This window comes from Taeniopygia guttata, chromosome 4, assembly GCF_048771995.1.
Source record: "Taeniopygia guttata chromosome 4, bTaeGut7.mat, whole genome shotgun sequence".
In the NCBI taxonomy this organism is placed as follows: Eukaryota; Metazoa; Chordata; class Aves; order Passeriformes; family Estrildidae; genus Taeniopygia; species Taeniopygia guttata.
In genome coordinates this window covers 5,329,867-5,350,044 of record NC_133028.1, presented here as the reverse complement: position 1 = coordinate 5,350,044, position 20,178 = coordinate 5,329,867, and the positions used below count along the sequence as shown (strand labels likewise).

At 43.7% G+C, this 20,178-nt stretch overlaps 1 protein-coding gene across 2 annotated transcripts; it reads left to right on the top strand.

Annotated features, from left to right (window-relative positions):
* Positions 1–1,924: 1,924 nt before the first annotated feature.
* Positions 1,925–18,094, top strand: SUCLG1 (succinate-CoA ligase GDP/ADP-forming subunit alpha). 2 transcript variants are annotated; one of them, XM_030270491.4, is made up of 10 exons: positions 1,971–2,076; positions 7,765–7,833; positions 10,593–10,696; positions 11,530–11,646; positions 12,153–12,365; positions 12,454–12,511; positions 14,536–14,619; positions 15,227–15,378; positions 15,912–16,100; positions 17,046–18,094. In XM_030270491.4, the coding sequence occupies exons 1-10, from the start codon at positions 2,025–2,027 to the stop codon at positions 17,070–17,072; spliced, it is 1,065 nt and encodes a 354-aa protein (XP_030126351.4). In that variant the 5' UTR covers positions 1,971–2,024; the 3' UTR covers positions 17,073–18,094. The 2 variants fall into 2 exon arrangements, with proteins under 2 accessions (XP_030126352.1, XP_030126351.4); XM_030270492.4 differs by lacking the exon at positions 7,765–7,833 and having other exon boundaries at positions 1,925–2,076.
* The last annotated feature ends 2,084 nt before the right edge of the window (positions 18,095–20,178 follow it).

The window sequence follows — 20,178 nt, the reverse complement described above, 5'->3', positions numbered from 1 at the left end:
GAATCAGGTAATGCACTGTGGTTCCTCCCAACCTGACCCATCCTGTGATTCTGTGAGGTGATGGAGACATGGAATCACAGAATAAGCTGAGTTGGAGGGAACCCACAAGGATCATTGAAGTCCAGGGTCGAGCTGCTGGCCCTGCACAGCACTGTCCCCAGGAGTCACCCTGTGCCCGAGAGCTTTGTCCAAACACCCCCTGAGCTCTGCCAGGCTGGTGCTGTGCCCACTGCCCTGGGGAGCCTGTTCAGTGCCCAGCCACCCTCTGGGGGAAGAACCTTTTCCTGATACCCAGCACAAACCTCCCCTGGCACAGCTTCAGGCCATTCCTTGGCTCCTGTCCCTGTCACCACAGAGCAGAGATCAGTGTCTGTCCCTCCTCTTCCCCTCCCGAGGAATTTGTAACTGCACTGAGGTCTCCCCTCAGTCTCCTCCAGGCTGAGCAGACCAAGTGCCCTCAGCCTCTCCTCACACGGCTTCCCCTCAAGGCCCTTCACCATCCCCGTGCCCTCCTTTGGGCACTCTCTGATAGTTTAATGTTTTTCTTATGTTGTGGCACCCAGAGCTGCCCCAGCACTGGAGGTGAGGCCGCCCCAGCCCGAGCAGAGCGGGACAATCCCCTCCCTTGCCGGGCTGGCCATGCTGGGCCTGCTGCCCCCAGGACAGGGATGTCCCTCCTGGCTGCCAGGGCACTGCTGGCTCAGCTTCCACTTTCCACTGGCCAGGAGCCCCAGGTCCCTTTCCCTGGCACTGCCCTCCAGCCCCTCATTCCCCAGTCTGTCCCTGCACCCAGGGCTGCCCCATCCCAGGGGCAGAATCCAGCGCTTCCCCTGGCTGAACCTCACATGGTTGGTGCTTGCCCAGCCCTCACACTTGCTGAGGTCTCTGCAGAGCCTCCCTGCCTTCGAGAGGGTCACTATAGAACACGTAAAAACACAACGCGAGCCGCTGCTATTGCAAAGGTGAAAAAGAGGAAGTTTATTTCTGACTCCAGCATTTCTACTTTTCCAAAAGTGACAGTGGATTGGAGGGCGAATGTGCCACCTCTCCAACGACATTGGACAAACGACTAGTACATCAAATTTCTCCGCCTCTATGGAGGAATGGTAAACAATAGATTGTTTACAGAAAGTTGTGCGAGAAAGTTCTCTACAAGAATGTAAACTCAGAAGGCTTTAGAAAATCTTAAGAATCAGGGTGTCATGTAGTAGACATATTTCACGTCATTTCTAATATGATATATGTGATATTGAATATTTGTTAGAGTACACACGTTTGTATTAGGAGTCCCCCCCCACTCTCGAAGGTGAAACCTGGTGTATGTTGAAACCTGATTTACAAGTAAGAGGATGTGGCTTGGCTGGGAGATGGGTTATGTCTGGAGAGATACTGGACCCGGTGCTGATCATCGTGTGAATGACCCGAGATGGATCTCATGGAAATCCTATCATGGAAATCCTCGGGCAGACACATGTGAATGCAGCATTCCTGTAAATTTCATCAAGGGATTCAACAACTCCAGACACTGAACTGCTTTTCTTCATCACCATAAAAGAAAATCTTATTAACCTATGGACTCTGAATGGAAGAAAAGACTGACTGCGAAATCTTGGCCTCAGGCGGAATTTTCCCTATAAAAACTGCTTGTGCCAGGATGGAGGTGTGGGCATAGAGGAAAACCTCTGCTGAGGCTGACTCCTTGTTGCACACCCGGTGCCCACCCCGGGCTCGGCACTGTTCTTTCCTTGTGGCTGACTAGATAGAATTTGATTACAAATAAATATTTTAATTTTTATTTTAATTTGGCTGGACAAATTTTCATTTATAACAAGGGCAACACGAGGGCGTGCACAGCTCCTCGCAGCCGCCGTCCCCGGCGGTGTTTGAGGACGGACCGCGCGGTTCGGACCCTTTCCCCCCTCAGCCTCCCGTGCCTACAACACCCAGCGGGCCCCGCGGCGCCGCTTCCGCCGCCGGGGCGGGCCGAGCTCGGGGCCGCCGCCGCCGTCATTGCGGACGGGACCATGTCTCGCTGCAGCCCCGCCGCCGCCCGCCTGCTCGGCCGCTTCCTCCGCCGTGAGTACCGGGACGAGCCCTCCCGGCCCCGCCGCGGGGGCTGCGGGCAGCGCCGGGGCTCGGCCGGGCCGGGCAGGGCAGGGGCCGGGCAAGGTCACGGCGGAGCGCGGCCCGCGGGCAGCGGGCGGGACTCGGGCTGGGCCCGGGGGTCCCGGCGCTGCTCCGGGCACCGCTGGGCGTTCGGAGCGGGGCGGGATCGCTCTGCCCGGGGCTGGCTGCGAGGGAGCTGTGTGTGAATGTAATGGGAAGTTGTCCCTGGAGGGTGGGCGGCCGCACGTGTGGGGCACGGGGAGTTTTCTCGGCCTTGCAGCCCCGCAAAGACTCCGAAGGGCGAGGGCCGGAGGGGGCCCGTGGAGTTGGGGCTGGTCACTGCGAGGGCTGCAGGCCTCTGGAGGGCCTCTGGAGATTACCCTGTGGTTTCAGCACAGCCTGGTAAAGTTCTTTCTCGTGCCAAGAATAAGATTGTAGAGTTCCCTTTTTGGAGAGCACGAGCAGTCTGAGACTAGTACTTCTGCTCGAAACATTTAATATGTGTTGTTCTGAACACCACAATGAAAAATAAAGTGCTTTTCTCCCTCTTTTTTCTTTTCTTTTTTTTTTTTTTTTTTTTTTTTTCTTTCCAGTGTGCTTTTTTTGGCTATATCCTCTTGAAGCGGAGACTGGTAGTGATAGAACGAGGGTAGTAGCTTCAAAGTGAAAGAGGGGAAGTTTAAATTGGATATTAGGAAGAAATGCTTTACAGTGGGGAAACTGGAACAGGTTTCCCAAAGAAGCTGTGCCTGCCCCATCCCTGAACAAGTTAAAGGCCAGGTTGATGGGGCTTGGAGCAGTCTGGTGTAGTGGAAGGTGTCCCTGCCCATGGCGAGAGGTTGGAATGAGATGGTCTTTAAGGTCCCTTCCAACCCAAACCACTCTGTGAGATCAGTGTGGGTATGCCCAGACACAAGAAAAGTTACTAGGAATGTAAACAGAGAAAATTGTGCATTAACGTGGTTCTTGTAGCTGAAAATGAATGAACAAACTTAAACCCACCTCACTGGACTGCACACAAAGTGTTTTTGTCCTGGTGGGATGGTGACTTGCAGGTCAGGTAACGTGATCTCACAACCACAGGCTGGTGTGAGTAGCTCCTGTGGTACACCTACTCTCCAGGTAGGTATCAATTCCTGCCTCTTGTTCTCCACAAGCAGGATCAGAAAACAATTTATGCTGTTAATTTCTGCCACTTCAGCTTTTTGAATTGGCTCCCCTGGGCCGAATAAGGATTGGTTCTGATGGAGAGGAACAGATGGGAATGTAGTACCTTCCAGTTTAGTTTAATTTATACTCGGAACAAAGCTACTCTTGGGTGCAGTTTTATGTGTAAAAACCCCACATTATTCCCTTTACAAATAGCAGTAAGAGATTCAGGGAATAGTTATCAAAATTAATTTGAGGGGTAGAAAGGAGGAAGAAATCTAAGTGGCTCAAGAAGTGTCTTTATGCAGCTGTTCATGAAGTCTTTTACAGAAACTCCTGCAAGATGAAATAGTCCTTCATTGAAAATCTTTGGTTTGATACTCCTTACTCTTTAAAGACTGCTGAAACCTTAAACCTGGGCTTTGTACATACATTTTCACTAACAATTAACATCTGCTTCTCTGAGTGATCTGAAATCATGAGTGTCCAGTGTGTTCTGTTGCAGAAGAGATGCAAACCTTGTTTTTGTTGGTGCAGTGCTGAAGGAAACATGCAGGGTGTGTATCCCTAAGGTTGAGATCAGGAAGTTGTGGAAATGGAGTATGAAATCTGTCCATGAATGGTGAGTGCTGTTCAAAGGTCACCTCAGAGCAGTGCTGGTGTATGGACAGAATCAGGAGAAACCTGTGCTTGCCCATACTCTTGAAGAGTTTTTGTAGGCATTTCAACTGACTGAAGAGTCAGGATTAGGGGTTCCATTGTCCTGGATGTGTTAGAAGGCTTTGGAGAGCTCTTAGATTAAAAGATTACAGTAATTATGTGAGTAATCTTAGCGAAGGATTGCTGCAGAAATAACAACCCAAACGGAAGAATTCCTTAATTGTTTTTATGTCAACAGTGTGGAGGGAGGAAAGCTCACAAACCTTTACCTGCTGAGATTCTTGGTGGAGGATACCTGTGGAAGAGCAGCTTGCTGGCTTGCAGGAAGCAGTGGATTTGTACCAAGGAGAGACTTGGATTAGGAAAGAGAGATGTGTTGAAAGAACTGAAATTTTTCTGAAGGTCATTTCCCACTAGTTATAGATTTGTTTTAATGTGATGGATGTAGTGGAGGCATTCCATCTGCCCTTCACAGCCTGATTAATTTACTTAATTCCTCAACTCATGGTCACAGATCTGGGTTTCCATAATTAACAGGAATTTGGCAAGGGAATGGTGAGAGAAGAGAACCTGGGGACTGATAAACAGGAATCCTGGAGTGCATCATCCTCTTAAAAAAAGGATATTTTGAACAATCCCTCAATAGCATAAAAACTTCTTTGTCGTCAAGGAGCATCTTCTGCTAATGTAGCTGATAACTTCAGGGGTGAGTTCTGGGGATGGGTTTATGCTCCTCTGCACTGTCAGGAGCTCCCCAGAACTGTTCTTGTGGCTTCCTCAGGCCTTGCATTGGTTGGCAGAGGAAGGAGAAAGGAGATGGTCATAAAAATGTAAATTAAACACATAGAAAACATTGAAAGGAGCTCTGAGCAGCAAGCTGAAGGCCCATAACTGATGGGAAGTAAAGAGGGGGGGTTTGGGATGTGTGTGTGGAAAAAAGACACGGCATTTTAAGTAGCACTCCTCATACCCCTGAGCTTCCCCTGCACTGGCCTCCATTTCCCCCACTTACACTGGAGCTCCTATGATTTCTAAGGCTTTCTTCTTTCCTTGCATAGGTTATAGAAAAGAAAAGGAGTATCTTCCATCATCTCCAAGTTCTGTGGCTATTTCAAGGAGAAATAGAGGAAGAATTTCACTTGTTCTTCTTCCCTTAAATAGGTAATAGAAAAGAAAGGGAATATCTTCCTTCATCTCCAAGTTCTGTGGGTATTTCAAGGAGCAGTAGAGGAAGAATTTCAGTCTTCTGGCAATGTAGGTGTCAGCTCAGGTCACTGTGGAGAGGAATCTGCTGTTTCACGTTGCTTTTATACTGGGCTTGTTTTATGAGCAGCCTCAGTTGGTATCTCAGCTTCCAAGTTTCCTTATTTTTTTGGTTTGGGATAAATATGGTTAAGAAGGAGACACTTTGATTGGATTTGTGTCCATAGGAAATCCTACAAGAAGCCCTGAAAATAGTAAGTTTTGAGCTTTGTATAGTTTGGATGAAGAAGAGATTCAGCCTTTAGTATGTGTGCTGTCATCTGGTTTGCACAACCCAAACAGAGAAGGGCTTGGACTAGATTACCTCTAAAGGTCCCTTCCAACCCAAACCATACTGTGATTCCATGAAATGCAGCTTGAGTTGCATTGTTTTAAATTAGATTTGTGCCTGAGAGGTGTTGCTGCTCAAAGAGGGCCTGAAAGCTCAGTGTAAATGGTATTTAAATACCCTCTGTGCTTTAACATACCTTGTAAATTGATCCATTTTCTTTTTAACATGTAAATTCCTGTTTGGACTCCATGATAAATAATAGGGTATTTTTCTAGAAAGGTTTGTTAATTATAATGCACAAATGAGCTTTAAGTCCTGCTCGAGCCTTGGGATTGTGAGATTTTTTTTTCCTAAGAGGTAAATGAGGTGGATTTTCCAGTTATTTGTACTGCAATGAGTTCTACTCTTGGCTGGGGCCTCGTTGCCTGGAAATGCCAGAGGAACCAGCAGCAGTGTGTGGTGCTGGAGTAACTGCCCCTTAGTTTCTAATAAGGTTTCTTGCCTCTAAAACAGCTGGTGTTCCATATACAGGCTTATGCCCCACTGCTATATTTAGATACTGCTTTTCAAATCTCCCCTGAGACAGCAGGGGTTGGGTACTTGAGCACTTTTCATAACTGCTGGTTTTCCTATACAGTGGACCAAAGTAGGCTCTTGACACAGTACATCTCACTTTTTAACTAAGTAGAAGTTAAAGTACTTTAAGAAGAAAAGCCAGAACAAATCATCTTGTTATTTGTGTAACTTTATTTTTAAGCCACAAACTGAACAGGGGCGGGGCAGAAATGAACATTGTGTCTGGAAAGATTGTCCAGTCTCTTATTTTATTTTTAATACACTTTGTTAAAGGTCTGTTACAGGCCTTTGTTGGACATAGTAATATTATGTTAGAGCTCTGACTTGACAAAATGTAATATTTTCCTTGTGCTTTTGGGAAGAGATGGATTTGATAAGACTTGTCCTTATGCTCTAGGACTTCATCTGGAGCCTTCACCTTTGTAACTTGGTCTGTAATTCACATGTGAGCATTAAAATAGCATCACCATGGGTTTGGCCTTGCTGGTTCTCAGCTGAAGAGTATTTTTTTTTAAATTATTTTTTTCCCTCCAGTCTTCATGAAGCAGCATGCATTTACACCTAAGCAGACAGATTGTTTTTTTGTCGTAAAATCAATTGTCTGGACTGGTTTGGAAGTTGTGAAGCAGGTCCTGGGTGGAAGTTGAGACTTGGCTTCTATTTCTGACTCATACCTGCTGTGAACTTGGGCATGCCATTTCCACTTTCCTTCCACCTGTTTCCTTCTCATCTTGTATCTGTCTTAACTATTGAAATTGCCAGCTGCTTGCACCCAGGGCTTGCTATTTGTGCCACGTGGAGCAGAACCTCATCCTGACCCATGGCCCTGCTGCTCCCCCTCTGCTGATAACTGGGGCAAACCTTGCTGCTGCAGGTGGGGCCAGGAACACAAGTACAGAACTGTATCAAGCCATTTGAAAATCCCCAGAAACTCAGACTCATCCAGCCCAGAGACTTCAAGGTGATTTTTAGGTTTTTTTTTTCATAAATCCCTTCAAAAATATATTGCTCTTCAGACATTTGCCCATGCTAAGCTGCCTGCCTCTGGAGACAGCAAAGGGCTCAAATCTATAGCCAGGATTTTTGAACCAGCTGTATTTTCTCTGAAGAAAGGCCATACAGTAATGTAAGAAGCACATGGTTTTCAAGGGTAAATCCATACAAAGCTTAAATTTTAAGCTGCTGTTTAGATATCAGTGCCTAAATTTTTTCTTTTTTTTTGATAGTTTGGAAAATGCTCAAAAGCTTTTTATCCTTGAAAAATGTATTAATGCTGTCTTCTGAAAATGGAGGATTGGCAAACTTAAGCTTTCAAAAACTTTTTTGTGCAGTGTTATCTGAAAATAGATCTGGAATGAACAGTTGAACTGGGAGTGTACAATTGCTGTGAGGTGTAGTGAAATGTGATTATTTGTGAGTTTGTCAGCAACAGGAAGGCACTGGAGTCTCCCTCACTGGAGATATTCAGGAACCATCTGGACACAGTCCTGTGCAATGTGCTGTAGGATGACCCTGCTTGAGCAGGAGGTTGGACCAGCTGACCCACTGTCATCCCTTCCAGCCTGACCCGTTCTATGATTTTTATTTTTCCAGAGTACTGAAATTGCTCAGTGACAGAGGTGGCTAGCAAGCATCCCTCTCTTACTTTGCAGGTGGATTTGTCAGTGGTTGGGCACAGGCTCTGTAAAACTTTAGATGTGAATCAGTTTGTGTTGCCTGTTTGTTCTTTCCCCTTGCAGGCCCATTTTCAGTCAGTCATTGCCGTTCTCCTGGAAGCCTGGAGTGTTCTCCCCAAGGCCTCGCTGGTGGTAAGGACTGTGAGAGCTCCTTCTCGAGGGGAATTATCCTCTGCTGGCCTCAGGGTTGGGTGTCACCCAGGCACATCTCCTGACAGTGAGGGACTGCCTGAGTGGCTGGGCTCAGGTAGATCAATTCCGTGCTCTCCTGACCAGCATGCCAGCTGCTCCTGGTTTTGTTTTGCCTCTCCTTTGCTGAGGCAGGCTGCTTTTCACCAAATGTGCCTTTGAGTTGATTCAGGTGCAGGGCCTTGCAGCCCTGCCTAAGAAGACCAAGCCCTCAGCCTAGGACAAAGATCATCCTGTGCTGTCTTCTGTAGCAGTGGCTTCTCTCCCCTCCCACAGCCAGCCTGGCAGCCTTGTTCATTAAGTCTCAGCCTTAGACATATTTTCATAAAATCATAGAATCACAAAATGCTTTGGGTCAGAAGGTGACCTTAAAGATCATCTTGTTCCAAGCCCCTGCCATGGGCAGAGACACCTTCCACTAGACCAGGTTGCTCCAAGCCCCCTCCAGCCTGGCCTGAAACACTCCAGGGATGGGGCAGCCACAGCTCTGAACAACCTGTGCCAGGGTCTCACCACCTTCACAGTACGTTTTTTTTCCCTAATACGCAATTTAAATATGCTCTTTTTCACTTGGAAGCCATTCCCCCATATCCTGTTATTACCTGCCCTTGTCAATAATGTTATTCCATCTTTCCTCCAAGTTCCCTTCAGATACTGAAGGGAATTGAGTCACCCAAAAGGCTTCTCTTTGCTAGGCCAAGCAATCCCAATTCTCTCAGCCTTTCCTCATAGCATCCTCATAGCTCCATCCCTATCATCAACTTCCTGTCCTCTGGATTCACTCCAGCAGCTCCAGGTCCTTCCTGTGCTGGGCCCCAGAGCTGGGCACAGCTTTGCAGGTGCACCTGAATGGGGCAGAAGGGCAGAATCCCCTCCCTCACCCTGCCCATGCTGCTTTCGATGCAGCCCAGGATACAATTGGGGTTTTTCTATGGCTTTTCTTAAGGATTTCACATGGATTTTGTCCGTTGCTGCTTTGTATTTCCTGGCATAAAAAGTTCTGCAGCAGTATTTGTGGTGATTTAGGTTAAAGCCCTGCAGGTCACTAAGCTGAAGTGCACTGTTGCCACTTTCCTTAAAAGTTTCCTGCATCCTAGTCTGTACCTTTCTGTGTGGAGTTTTACTCTGTGTCTGTGTGAAGCTGAGGATTTGCTGCAGCTCCTTAGAGGACAGCAGGAGGTGGCTGGAGTTAAACCCTGGGTTTGCCAGCACTGTCTCAGAACACAGTAAGGACTTCAGGTTTAGCAGTAGCACTGATGTGTGTAGGCTGCTTCTGGCATGGTTTGGTTTTTCTGTTCACTCCTTTGAATACAACTGAAGCATAAAAGCAGTGTAGCACTACACTTTAGTTGGCAAGAGAGAGCTGTGAAGCTCTGTGATGGAAATGTGTGTGTATGTGTATCTTAAAAAGTTTCTGCAGATTTACTAACTGGTGGAAATTCTGTTATTATAATAATATAATTATGCATCTTAACAAATTCTGTGTGTTATCATAAAGATACTTTTTAATTTCTTTCTCCTTAAAAGCTTTTACTTCCTTCCTAAAAAGAGAAAAAGGAAATTATATTCCCTTGTTCAGTTGTGCCTGAATATGTATATGGAACAGTCTGGGGACTGTGATTCATGATCTGTTATATTTCAGCTGCACTATTTACTTCCTTAAGTCCTAGTTGCTAAAGTTTTAAAAGAGCTAAAGGGGTAAATAGTAGCTTATTAGTGTATATATTGGAGATCTAGTATTAGGATTGTGCCTTCCCAGGGTCACTCTATGTATAAATTAAGGTTTTTATGTCAAAACACTTGCAGGGAATAAATTGGTTCTGATCCCCTCAAAACTCTGGTGTTTGAAAAAGCATATGGCAATAAATATGGGTGTGCATCCTATTTATACCAGAAGCCCTCTCTTGTCATCTCAAGCTTTCTTCTGTGTAACATTCTGTGCACTTGCTGTCATCATTCTTTTCCCTTCAGCACAGATGCAGTCATTCCCTGTGACTCTTGTTGCCAGCACATACTGTGCTCTTTTTCTACAATTGTGTTGTGTTGTTTTCTTCTCCCAGCACCAGAGTTTTGAGAACTAAATTGAAAATCACTCTCGTGGAGTATGTGGGGAGCTGTGTTTCCTCTCAAGCCCAAATGCATGTCCAGCAGTGATACCACAGCTAGGAATCTATTGGAAAAAGATCTCTTGCTGTCTTACATAGCATCAGGTTTTTCCTGGGCTGAGGGATCCTCAAGCTCCTCAGTATCTTTTGTTGTCTGCTCTGGACTGTGCTCTGTTCACAGGAGGTGTCACATAATACCAGTGTTGTAACAGCCTCAGGATTTTATCAGGATTTTAGTTCTGCTTTGTCACTTTGCAGAATATCTGAGAAGATAAAAACGTGTTTGTTTGCAAATGAAAGCAGTGCTTAAGAAGTTGTTTCTGTCTGTCAGGAGGAATCCTGATATTGAGTACTCAATATGAGAAACCTCTCCTAATTTCTGGTAAATTGAGTAATTGGCATAATAGGGTGAGCTACAGGTGTTTCATATCTTGGCATGACAAGAACTGAATGAGGCTCCAGAGCTGCTTTTAAAAACATGAGCTGCTCATAATTTTTTGATACAAGTGTTGATTGGTATGCACTTGGTAGGAAATTTTTTGTCTCAGAGTGTACCAGAGGAGTGAATTAATGGTTTGTGCTCTCTTCTCTCTCCAGTTCAACAGAATGGAGTCCGACACTGCTCCTACACAGCATCCAGAAAAAATCTGTATGTCAACAAAAACACAAAGGTTATCTGTCAGGGTTTTACGGGCAAACAGGTATGTTTCTAACTCATTTTTTCTATCAGTCTTTCAGTCAGAAAGTTAATTGCTCAGAAAATGTAGTTATGTATGAAATAGATTATATACTGCCTTTGTCTGTGTTGATAGGAAGCTGGACTTCTTCACCAGGAGGGTCCCTTCAGCGCTGTAGTTTACATTCTTTGGCCCAAATACTTGTACACAAGGTTGAAAATTGGTTTTGAGTCATCACTATTGCAATGCTTTTCATTTTTGTTTTTCATATTGTATACAGCTGAAAGGGTTTCTCTGTAAAAGGCTATTTGCAAAAAAACTGCAAAAACCTGCCCATTTTCAAAGTGCTTTTTCCACAAATGCAGTTCAATATCAATGGCTATGAATTAAATTTCTGTTTTTATTTCAGGATATTTAATTATTTTCTCAGATTCACTCTTTTACACATTTACAGGCTTTTGTAAAACTATCAGCTAGTCATGGATGAGCATGCCAGTTCCTTCTATTTCACTGTAGTGGTTGTCACCTGCCAAACTTGATGTGGGAGAGAAACTGTGTCTGCTGTGTCTGCAGGTGTGTTAGCAGCACACAACAGAAGACCCTTGAGCATGAAACTAGTGCTATGATTGAAAAAAAAAAGAGCATATTAGCATATTCCAAATGCATTTAAAACATGGGGATGCACTCACCAAAATATCTGAGTATAGATATGTATATATGTGTAGTGAAAACTTCCCTTCTTATTGCAAATTTCAGTAACATAAATTGCCTTCAGAATTATAAATAACAACAAACTTTTTGGTTAAGTTTATTTGCTATTACATGCCTTCTAACTTTACTTATTTTCTCTCTCAAAGGGCACCTTTCACAGCCAGCAGGCATTGGAGTATGGCACCAATCTAGTTGGAGGAATTTCTCCAGGGAAAGGGGGAAAAACTCATCTAGGTCTGCCTGTGTTTAATTCTGTGAAGGAGGTAATTTGCAGCAGTGACTGGAGGGCACAAAGTTTAAAGCTGGAGGGCTCCTTATGTCATTACTCACACTGGAGAGACAAATATTTGAGCTGAGGATGTCACTGGGCACAGAGTGAAACAGAAGCCTTGTAAAAGAGGGAGCATTCAGGGTGGTCAGGCACCACTTTGGCTTCCACTGTGAAGTTCACAGAGTCTGGGTACACTTGCTTTATGAATGCAGCTAGTTTCTGATTGATTCTGCTGTGCATGATGAATTTTTAGCAATCTGTTATGTAAGAGTATTTATGATGGTGATCACGGGGCAGATCCTTTCCAGACAGTGGTCAGGTCTCAGTTCCCTGGTTGTGCCCCATTTTCAGGGAATTTAACACTTGCTTAGATTATAGTAGATTAATACAGATCCTTAATTCATGCCTGAGAACGGATGTATTTTAAATGACTTGTTGTCAAACATTCTCTTCAGCCCCACTAAACGCACCGTGTGGTTTTTTCCGTGTCTGTTGCAGGCCAAAGAACAAACGGGTGCTTCAGCTACTGTCATCTACGTCCCTCCCCCGTTTGCTGCTGCTGCCATCAACGAGGCCATCGATGCAGAGATGCCCCTGGTGGTTTGCATCACCGAGGGCATCCCCCAGCAGGACATGGTGCGGGTCAAGCACCGGCTGCTGCGGCAGAACAAGACCCGGCTGGTGGGCCCCAACTGCCCCGGAGTCATCAATGTAAGTGACCTCTGCCTTTGCTCCAAGGCTGAACTGTTCCTAGTGGTGGTTGGAATGTTCCATCTGACTTCTCCCACTCTTTCCTTAGCCTGGAGAATGTAAAATTGGTATCATGCCTGGTCACATTCACAAGAAAGGAAGAATTGGTGAGTTTTTGCATATTTATGCGTCATCTAAACCAAAAGTTTGGTGCTCTAGTTCTTCCTTGTGAGGCATGGCACATCCTGCCCTGGAGAGAGTTGATAACACTGTGGGACAGCTTGTCTGTCCTCAGTTTGTACATGAATTTTAGCATTATCAATCCTGAAGGCCCAAATCTGGAATTTTTCCATGGTACACTTACTTGGTGCTGGTGGTGGAGGCAAAGCAGTTGGGAATTCCCGTAGGTAATATGATTGATTTGGTATCTTCAAAGGAGAGCCTTGAGGAAACTTCCATTTTTCTTGGGATTTGAGAGCACTAAGCTCTCCAACACTATTCCTTACAACAGCTTGGCTGCTTGGGGCTGGAATTCTACTCTTCTAGTGATCTCAGTACTGCAGCAAAGAGAAGAGACTACAGATAAGTTTATAATATAATTTAGCTATGAAACCATACAAGTGGAAGTGACAAATACTCCCAATTTTCAGGCAGTGTAGTAAAGAGCAGGAAGGCAGTGACTTGTTCATAATCAGTGTTGGTCACACCCCCTGTGTGTAATGAGTTACACACCCTGTTACATGCTACTCTCATGTCCTGACTTCTGTCACTCCTTGTTGTAAACTATAGAAATAACAACTTGATTTTTTAATTTTCAAATAATGCAGCTCAGGAGCTGTAGAGAAATTTCTTCTGAAATGTCCATTTGTAGTTACGTAGAGCTTCAGAAATACTGCTGTAAACAGCACATGCTCCTGTTGCCTGTCAGCAAGGTAACCAGTTTCACTTGAGCACAGCAGTACCCTTTGCAGCATTACCTTTTTTTTTTTTTGATGGAAAATGTGTTTATTGTGGAAAAGCCTGTTCAGTGCTGTTGAATTACAGGGACTCCGTGCATTTTTTTAGCATGAGGAGCTCCCTTTGCTATGTGACCGCTTCTGGCTTGAGACTAGACTGCACCTAAGGAATGCTGGAAGATGTGTTAGCACTCATGTTCCACCTCCAGCTTTTACAAGTACCCATAAACCTGGAATTGAAAAATCAAATAGCTGCAATTATGCCCTTTATAAAAATCACTGAGACATTGCTTGATGACTGTAAAAGGGAACATCAACCAGTGTTGCTCTGAGCTCCCTTCTGAACCAAATTTCTGTTCTGGTTTTCTAAATATATACAGGAAATGTGTTGCAGCCACAAGTTATGAGTTTCTGAATGCAAGGCGCATCAAGTGCAAAAGAATATTTAACATCTTGAATCCAGTAGCTGTGCCATTGCTGGAAATGTTTTTAATGGTGAGCCAAGAATCAAAGAATAAAAATGTGGATTTGCCACCCTCCCAGTTTCATCTAACGTGTGACCTTTGGTGATGTGCTCTCCAGCTTTCTATTACTGTGAGGCATCCAATAATCATCTGAATATACTGTGATGCAAGGCATAAAAATAGCCACAGTCTTTGGACTTTCATCAGTAGCTGCTCTGAGGCAATCTGATCTTAGTGGTAAACAGGGAGGCCTTTTCAAACACAGCAAGGAAAAAACACTGTGCTAGAACACATCTGAGCAGGCCAACAGTATAAATAGTTGATAAAACTAAGGTTCTTAGTCTAGTGGTGTATTTTCTCCTCTGTTCATGCAATGTATGTGTTATATACCTTGTTATATAGCTTGCAGTAGATGGAAGATGGTGCCTGCTTTTCCTGAAAACCTTTCCTTTTGTAGTGTTAACAGAAGTCTCAACTTGAAAAAATGAACAAAAAGCCATGCAAATATTCTGCCCCTGCTCTAAGCTCTGTGCTTCCTTCCATCCTGAATTTAAGACTGGGGTTGTGGTCTCTTGTGATACTGTAATGTAAATGCCAGATGTGTTCTGTAGAGCAGTAACAAATTCCTTAATAGTGATAACTTGCATTTGTGCAGCATTTTTCTGTTTTGGAAGATCTCTGATGTGTGCCTGACCATATTGGGGATGTGATTAATGCAGAATTCTTTTGTGCTGTGTTAGTGGTAAGTTTATCTTCTTTTCTTTCCTCAAGGTATTGTGTCAAGATCTGGAACCCTGACATACGAAGCTGTTCATCAGACAACACAAGTTGGGTTGGGGCAGTCTTTTTGTGTTGGTAGGTTCCCTCAGAATCAGCCTCTTGGACCTAGACTAATCTGCTTTTTCTTCACAAGTGTAAATTCAAAATAATTCCTTTTTGCAAGTGTAGAATTTGCTGAATGGCAGTTGTGTTGACAAGTGGGATTCCTATGTGCTGTGAAGAGTACAGCTCTTCTCTGTTATCATTTCCACATCAGGTTAATAAAAGCCTTAAAATCAGTTTTGAACAGAGAAGTGCCAGCAAATATGATGTCAGACTGTCCCAAGAAGTTCAGTTATAAAGGATTAGGGCATTCTTGGGCATTTAATTTGGTGTGTTAAGTAAATTCAGTTTTCATACACCAAAATTCTGGAGCTGGCATCTTGGTCCTTCTGTGTTCATAACATTTTGTTTATGGTTTGAAAGGTGAACACTCAGATATCAAAGTTTTCTGTGAATTGTGGGGGAGGTATTTGGAGCAGAAATTTGACATGCTCTGACTTGGGTAGAACCTTCAGAGCTGCCTGTCTTATGAACCTTTGGGAGTACTCCTCATGCTGAAATTTACTTATGAACTTCTGTTGTAAGTGCAATATCTTTATCCTGAGTTACTCTTCTTTTGTGGTTTTAATATTTTTTGTAGGTATTGGAGGTGATCCCTTCAATGGAACTAATTTTATTGACTGCCTTGATGTCTTCCTGAAGGATCCCCGTACTGAGGGAATCATATTGATTGGGGAGATTGGAGGAAATGCTGAAGAAGATGCAGCAGCATTTTTGAAAGAAAATAATGCCGTAAGTCTTAAAACACCTTGCTTCCAGACACTTCCATAGTTAGCCAGCTTCTTTTGCCACATCAAGGAAAATTCATTTCACTCTCATCTCTGTTTACAAAAACCATAAACAGTCATGGAGTTTTTAAAGAAAAAGAGTTGAAATTAAGAGTGTTGTCGAGGTTGGACTCAGTGATCTTAGAGGTCTTTCCAGCCGTGCTCTGTGAAGTGGAGAGCATTGTCAACTTTAGAATTTTATTCCTGTAACAATATTTTTAGTGATTTTTTTTTTTTTGTAGTATGCATGGGTCTGTAGATAGATTTAAAGTTTTTTTGTTTCTGGTTTATGATGATTATCAGGAGAGGAAGTACTCCACACTTCTTTGTGCTGTGTGAGCTGTTTTATAAATTTGCCTGGCGAGTTAATATTAAAATAAAAAATGAACCATTTAAATAAAAAATGAACAAAATAAAGATGAAGAAAATGAGCAATTTGCTACATGGAGCTGCTTTTCCTCTCACCCTCCTCACACATAACACAATTATCTCTTCCAGGGCCCCAATGCCAAGCCAGTGGTGTCCTTCATAGCTGGCCTGACAGCTCCTCCAGGCAGGCGGATGGGCCATGCTGGAGCCATCATTGCTGGGGGAAAGGGGGGAGCCAAGGAGAAGATTGCAGCCCTCCAGAGTGCAGGGGTTGTGGTCAGCATGTCCCCTGCTCAGCTGGGCAGCACCATCTACAAGGTTGGTTCCTCAGGCATTGGCTCATCTAGAGCAAGAAGCCACTTTTGAGGGAAAATGAGCTGGGAGTCCATCTCTTACCCAGACACTCTGCTACTTATGTTGCTTAAACATAAGAACTCTATTGGCTGGACAAGCTGAAATTACTACATAAAAGATATGTGCACACAGTCTTATTGAATATTGTTTTATAGAAGAGTAAATGTAGCAAAACAGAGAAGAGATTACATTCTGCTTTCAAGCGTAGCTACTTGTTGAAATTGTTTTCTGGATGCAAAGAGCCTGAATTAATGTAAAATATGAGAACATTATTTCTAAATAGGGTATTTTAGGAAGGAGAACCTTGGCATATAATTCAGAGTTATGGTTGAATATATGCTGCTGAAAAATTGAGGTGTGGAATGGGATTATTTGCATTTTACTTAATTCATATCCAAAAAAGGGACGCAGCTAGAGGAGATGCATAATTCAGCTCTGTTAGGTATTTTTTGTTTCCTGTGGTGACTGTATAGTACAGCATCTCCACAGGCTGCTGTGGGATTCTTGCCTTCTTTTGTTGTGCTTTTTCTTTACTGAAATGAAAATCTTGATTTTGTTGCTTCCCTGGCTTGAGTCCTTTCCTGTAAGGACTCTCCTGCAGTTCTGATGCAGATTTATGTTTTTCAAGCCCATTGTGCTGGGAGCAAGGGTGTTCTTGACAGCATTGCAGTCTGGCAGTGATTATAGTCTGGCTTTCCAGAGCTGGCTTGTTAATGTGAGGTGGGAGAATGCTCAGTTTCCTTTCCCCTCAACTTGCACACTTTATGCTTTTTATATTTTAATTTTTAATACCAATTTTTAATTCTTAACATCAGATTTTCTTAGATACATACAAAGTAATTTGAAGTAGAAGTGTAATAGAAGCATTTTCTGTTTTTCCTGCTGGTAACATCTGTGTGCTCTTTGCAGGAGTTTGAGAAAAGGAAATTGCTGTAAGAGAAGACACTTTGGAATACTTTCTCCAAAACACCAGTGCAGCACCCGGCCTTCGCTTATCTTTTGTCTGCTAATCTTCAGTTGCCCCAATGTCTTGACACTGGTCAATGAATTTGACTCAGAAGCCATAAACCTCCTGGCTAGACCTGTTTTGGTGTCTCCTTGTTTCAGACGTTGTCACCCTGTTGTAAATCACAGCAAATTAATAAATCTACTACTTAATCTGATCCATCTTTTGAATTCCTGAAGCAGAGCCGTTTCTTCAGTCATCATAAACAAAATCTTTTGTAACTTAAGCACTGCCCCTTTTTAAGGTGAAGTTGCTTGTAGAGCTGCTTTTAAGGATCAAGGCACTGACTGTATGCACATGCCACACTTTGCTTTATTTTTAAGGAGTCCAGTCCTGCTCGTTCGTTGCTGGCCAGTACCTTTGAACAATAGGCCAAAGTTTCCGTCCATGAAACCAAAGCTGCTGGATCTGGAGGGATTGGTGTTGATCCAAGTAGCTGGATATGCCTGAGGTCCAGACTTTCTCTTCAAGGCTGACTAGCCATGCACAGTGCAGTCCTCTACTGGCAAGGAATTCTGTTTGTTGTGTATAGAAATGGAATTGTTACTGATAAAAATTAATATAATTTCACATACAAAATATATATTCAAAGTTGTCTGTAACTATGAAGATGATTTGGTCTTTAGCTAATGTTATCCTAATTTCCAACTTAACTAGCATTGCACTGCTTGTATTCTGAAATCCAAGTAACAATGGGACACAGTAGGGAAGGATTATTATTCTCTAGAAAAGAATATAATATGGTAACTTTGTTAACCACTCCCAGCACTGTAATGGAAACCCTCTTTTTTTTTTACTGTGGATATAGCCCAAGTATTGTGCCTATAAATGTTGCAAGTTTCATCAGGATGGATTAAACCCCAGATTGCTTTATGTAGAGGACTGAAAGTTAATGTAACCTGGCACTTGTTTAAAGCTAACCTTGTGTCCCATAAAGGTGCTGTTACAAAAACCCGTGTCGTTATTTATTTTAAAATGTTCTTAGTTTTCCCACTCCGATAAATCTCTGTGGAATTTCTCTCCCTGAAGCAAGCAGGTGTGTCACTACTGACATTTGCAGCTCCTAGAGCTGAGCTCTGATGAAGTGCATAAGGGACAGGTCATATCTCTGTACACAGAAGGTGTATCCATGCACTTGATGTATGGTCTGGTGATGCAGGCCTTGGGACGCAGAGACCAGGTGCTGCATTGTTCACCTTGGCATGATGTACTGAAATGAACCTGACACCCTGTCACTGCACAGCTGAAAGAGGCATTGAGCAGTAAATAGTTTGATAAAGCCTATGACAGCAGATAAGGGGTTTTTTTTTACTAGATCTGCTCAGTTTTCTGGTGGTGGTTGTTTTAATCTGGAGCAGAAAGACTGATGGGTGCCCTTTAGAGAAATGGCACTGCTAAATTGTCTCAGTCTGTGCAGGACTGCAATTCCTCAGCAGTGAGTGTCAGGGAATTGCAGCCAATCTTCTTATGAGCCTGATAATCAGAGTAACTCATGGCAGTGCTGTGCTGGTGCCCTTTGGGATGGGCACTGCTCAGTGATGAACTCCCTGAATTTCATCCCTGTAACTGATGTTCTTCCAGGACAGCTGAGGTGGAGGGAGTTTCCTGCTAGGGATTGCTCCTTGGAAGCTTTTAGAGGCACCAGCTATTTTAGGAGACAGTTATAAACTCTAGTGATTGCTGCACCCTGAGAAAGTGTTTCCTTGTGCCTTGAGATCTGAGGATGGGTTTAGCAGTTCAGCCCTGGTTCTAAGGTTTGCAGCAGTGTCCAGTGCTGTGCCTCAGCAGCTGCCTGGACCTGCTCCAGCCTGGGCAGCAGTTTGTGCTAGCCTGGAGCTGATGTCACCTCAGGATGGAGAAAGACCCTGACCTTGTCTGACAGAAAGGTTTGGTTTGCACAGCTTTTTCTTGCTGCCTAAAAATGTGTGCTTGACAAATATCAGCTAATTAATGACAGCGTCTCTTTGGAAAACATTCACATCTGTTTAGTACCATATGTTCTTGTGGATAAATATTTTGAGTAATCTGATCTGGAAAACTGTTTGTTTATTCTTTTTAATGGCAAAACTTAAATTAGTGTTGAGCCTTAAAGCAGTTGCTGCTTTATAACCTAATAGTTAACCTATAGAACTATAACCTGGTAGAACCAAGGGAGATTTTGTGTGCAAGAGAAACACTGCCAATGTTGGTGTTTCCATATTTTGTGGAATAGTCCTTTTTGTGTTTCTTGATCTACACTTGACAGTGTTGTCAATCCATGAATCACTTTCACTTTTGAGAGATGAATTCTGTAAGTTCATTTTGGTCAGGGAAGTTTATTGCCACGCTGATTTTCCTCAACAAAGAGAGAAGGATGTAGAGCCCCTTGGGTTTTTTTCCACTTACTGGACATTATGTGGTTCTGAATCATCCCTAACACTTTCTAGTGACTGGATTCCCTGGTAGCAGCCAGGTGTCAGTGCAAACTGGGCCAGCAAATGCAGGATCTGAGCCATGAGAGATGCATTTCAAGAAGAACTTCAGACTGACTTCTGTGCTGGTGGTTTCAAAGCAATGCCCAGCGTGTGGTGTCCATAATCTTAATTTTGCTGGAAGTGTGGAATTAAATCTTGTGCTGCAAGACAACTATTTGCTCAGTTTACCATCACCTTTGCCTTCCCTCTCCCACTGCCTGTTGCTGGTCAGGATTAGATTACAGCTTTTCCTGGAAGGTCTGTCTGATATCTTGGGCAGGAGCCTGCAGGTGATTTTGGAGGGTGGCAGAAGGTTCTGGGTGTTGTACACAGTGAGCTGTTCCTCCTGGAGCATCTGCCAGCTTCTAGCTTTGGGATGACTAGAAATAGCTGGTGAAGAGGGAAGAGTCCAGGTTTGTTTTCCACAGAAATTTTAACACCAAAAAAACGCCAAAAAGTCTTGGACATCAACTTGCAGCACTCCAGTAGCAATTTAATGAGGTTTATGCTACTGGCCATGTTGTTAAATAATTGTTTTTCCTGAGTTATTGAATAAGGGGTTAAAACTGTATTTCTCAATCAG

Excerpts from the sequence above, each read along its gene's own strand:
- SUCLG1 (XM_030270491.4), top strand. The coding sequence starts at position 2,025 with ATGTCTCGCTGCAGCCCCGCCGCCGCCCGCCTGCTCGGCCGCTTCCTC. Across the intron at positions 2,077-7,764 it reads GCTCGGCCGCTTCCTCCGCC|GCCCATTTTCAGTCAGTCAT; the intron begins GTGAGTACCGGG and ends TTCCCCTTGCAG. Across the intron at positions 10,697-11,529 it reads AGGGTTTTACGGGCAAACAG|GGCACCTTTCACAGCCAGCA; the intron begins GTATGTTTCTAA and ends TCTCTCTCAAAG.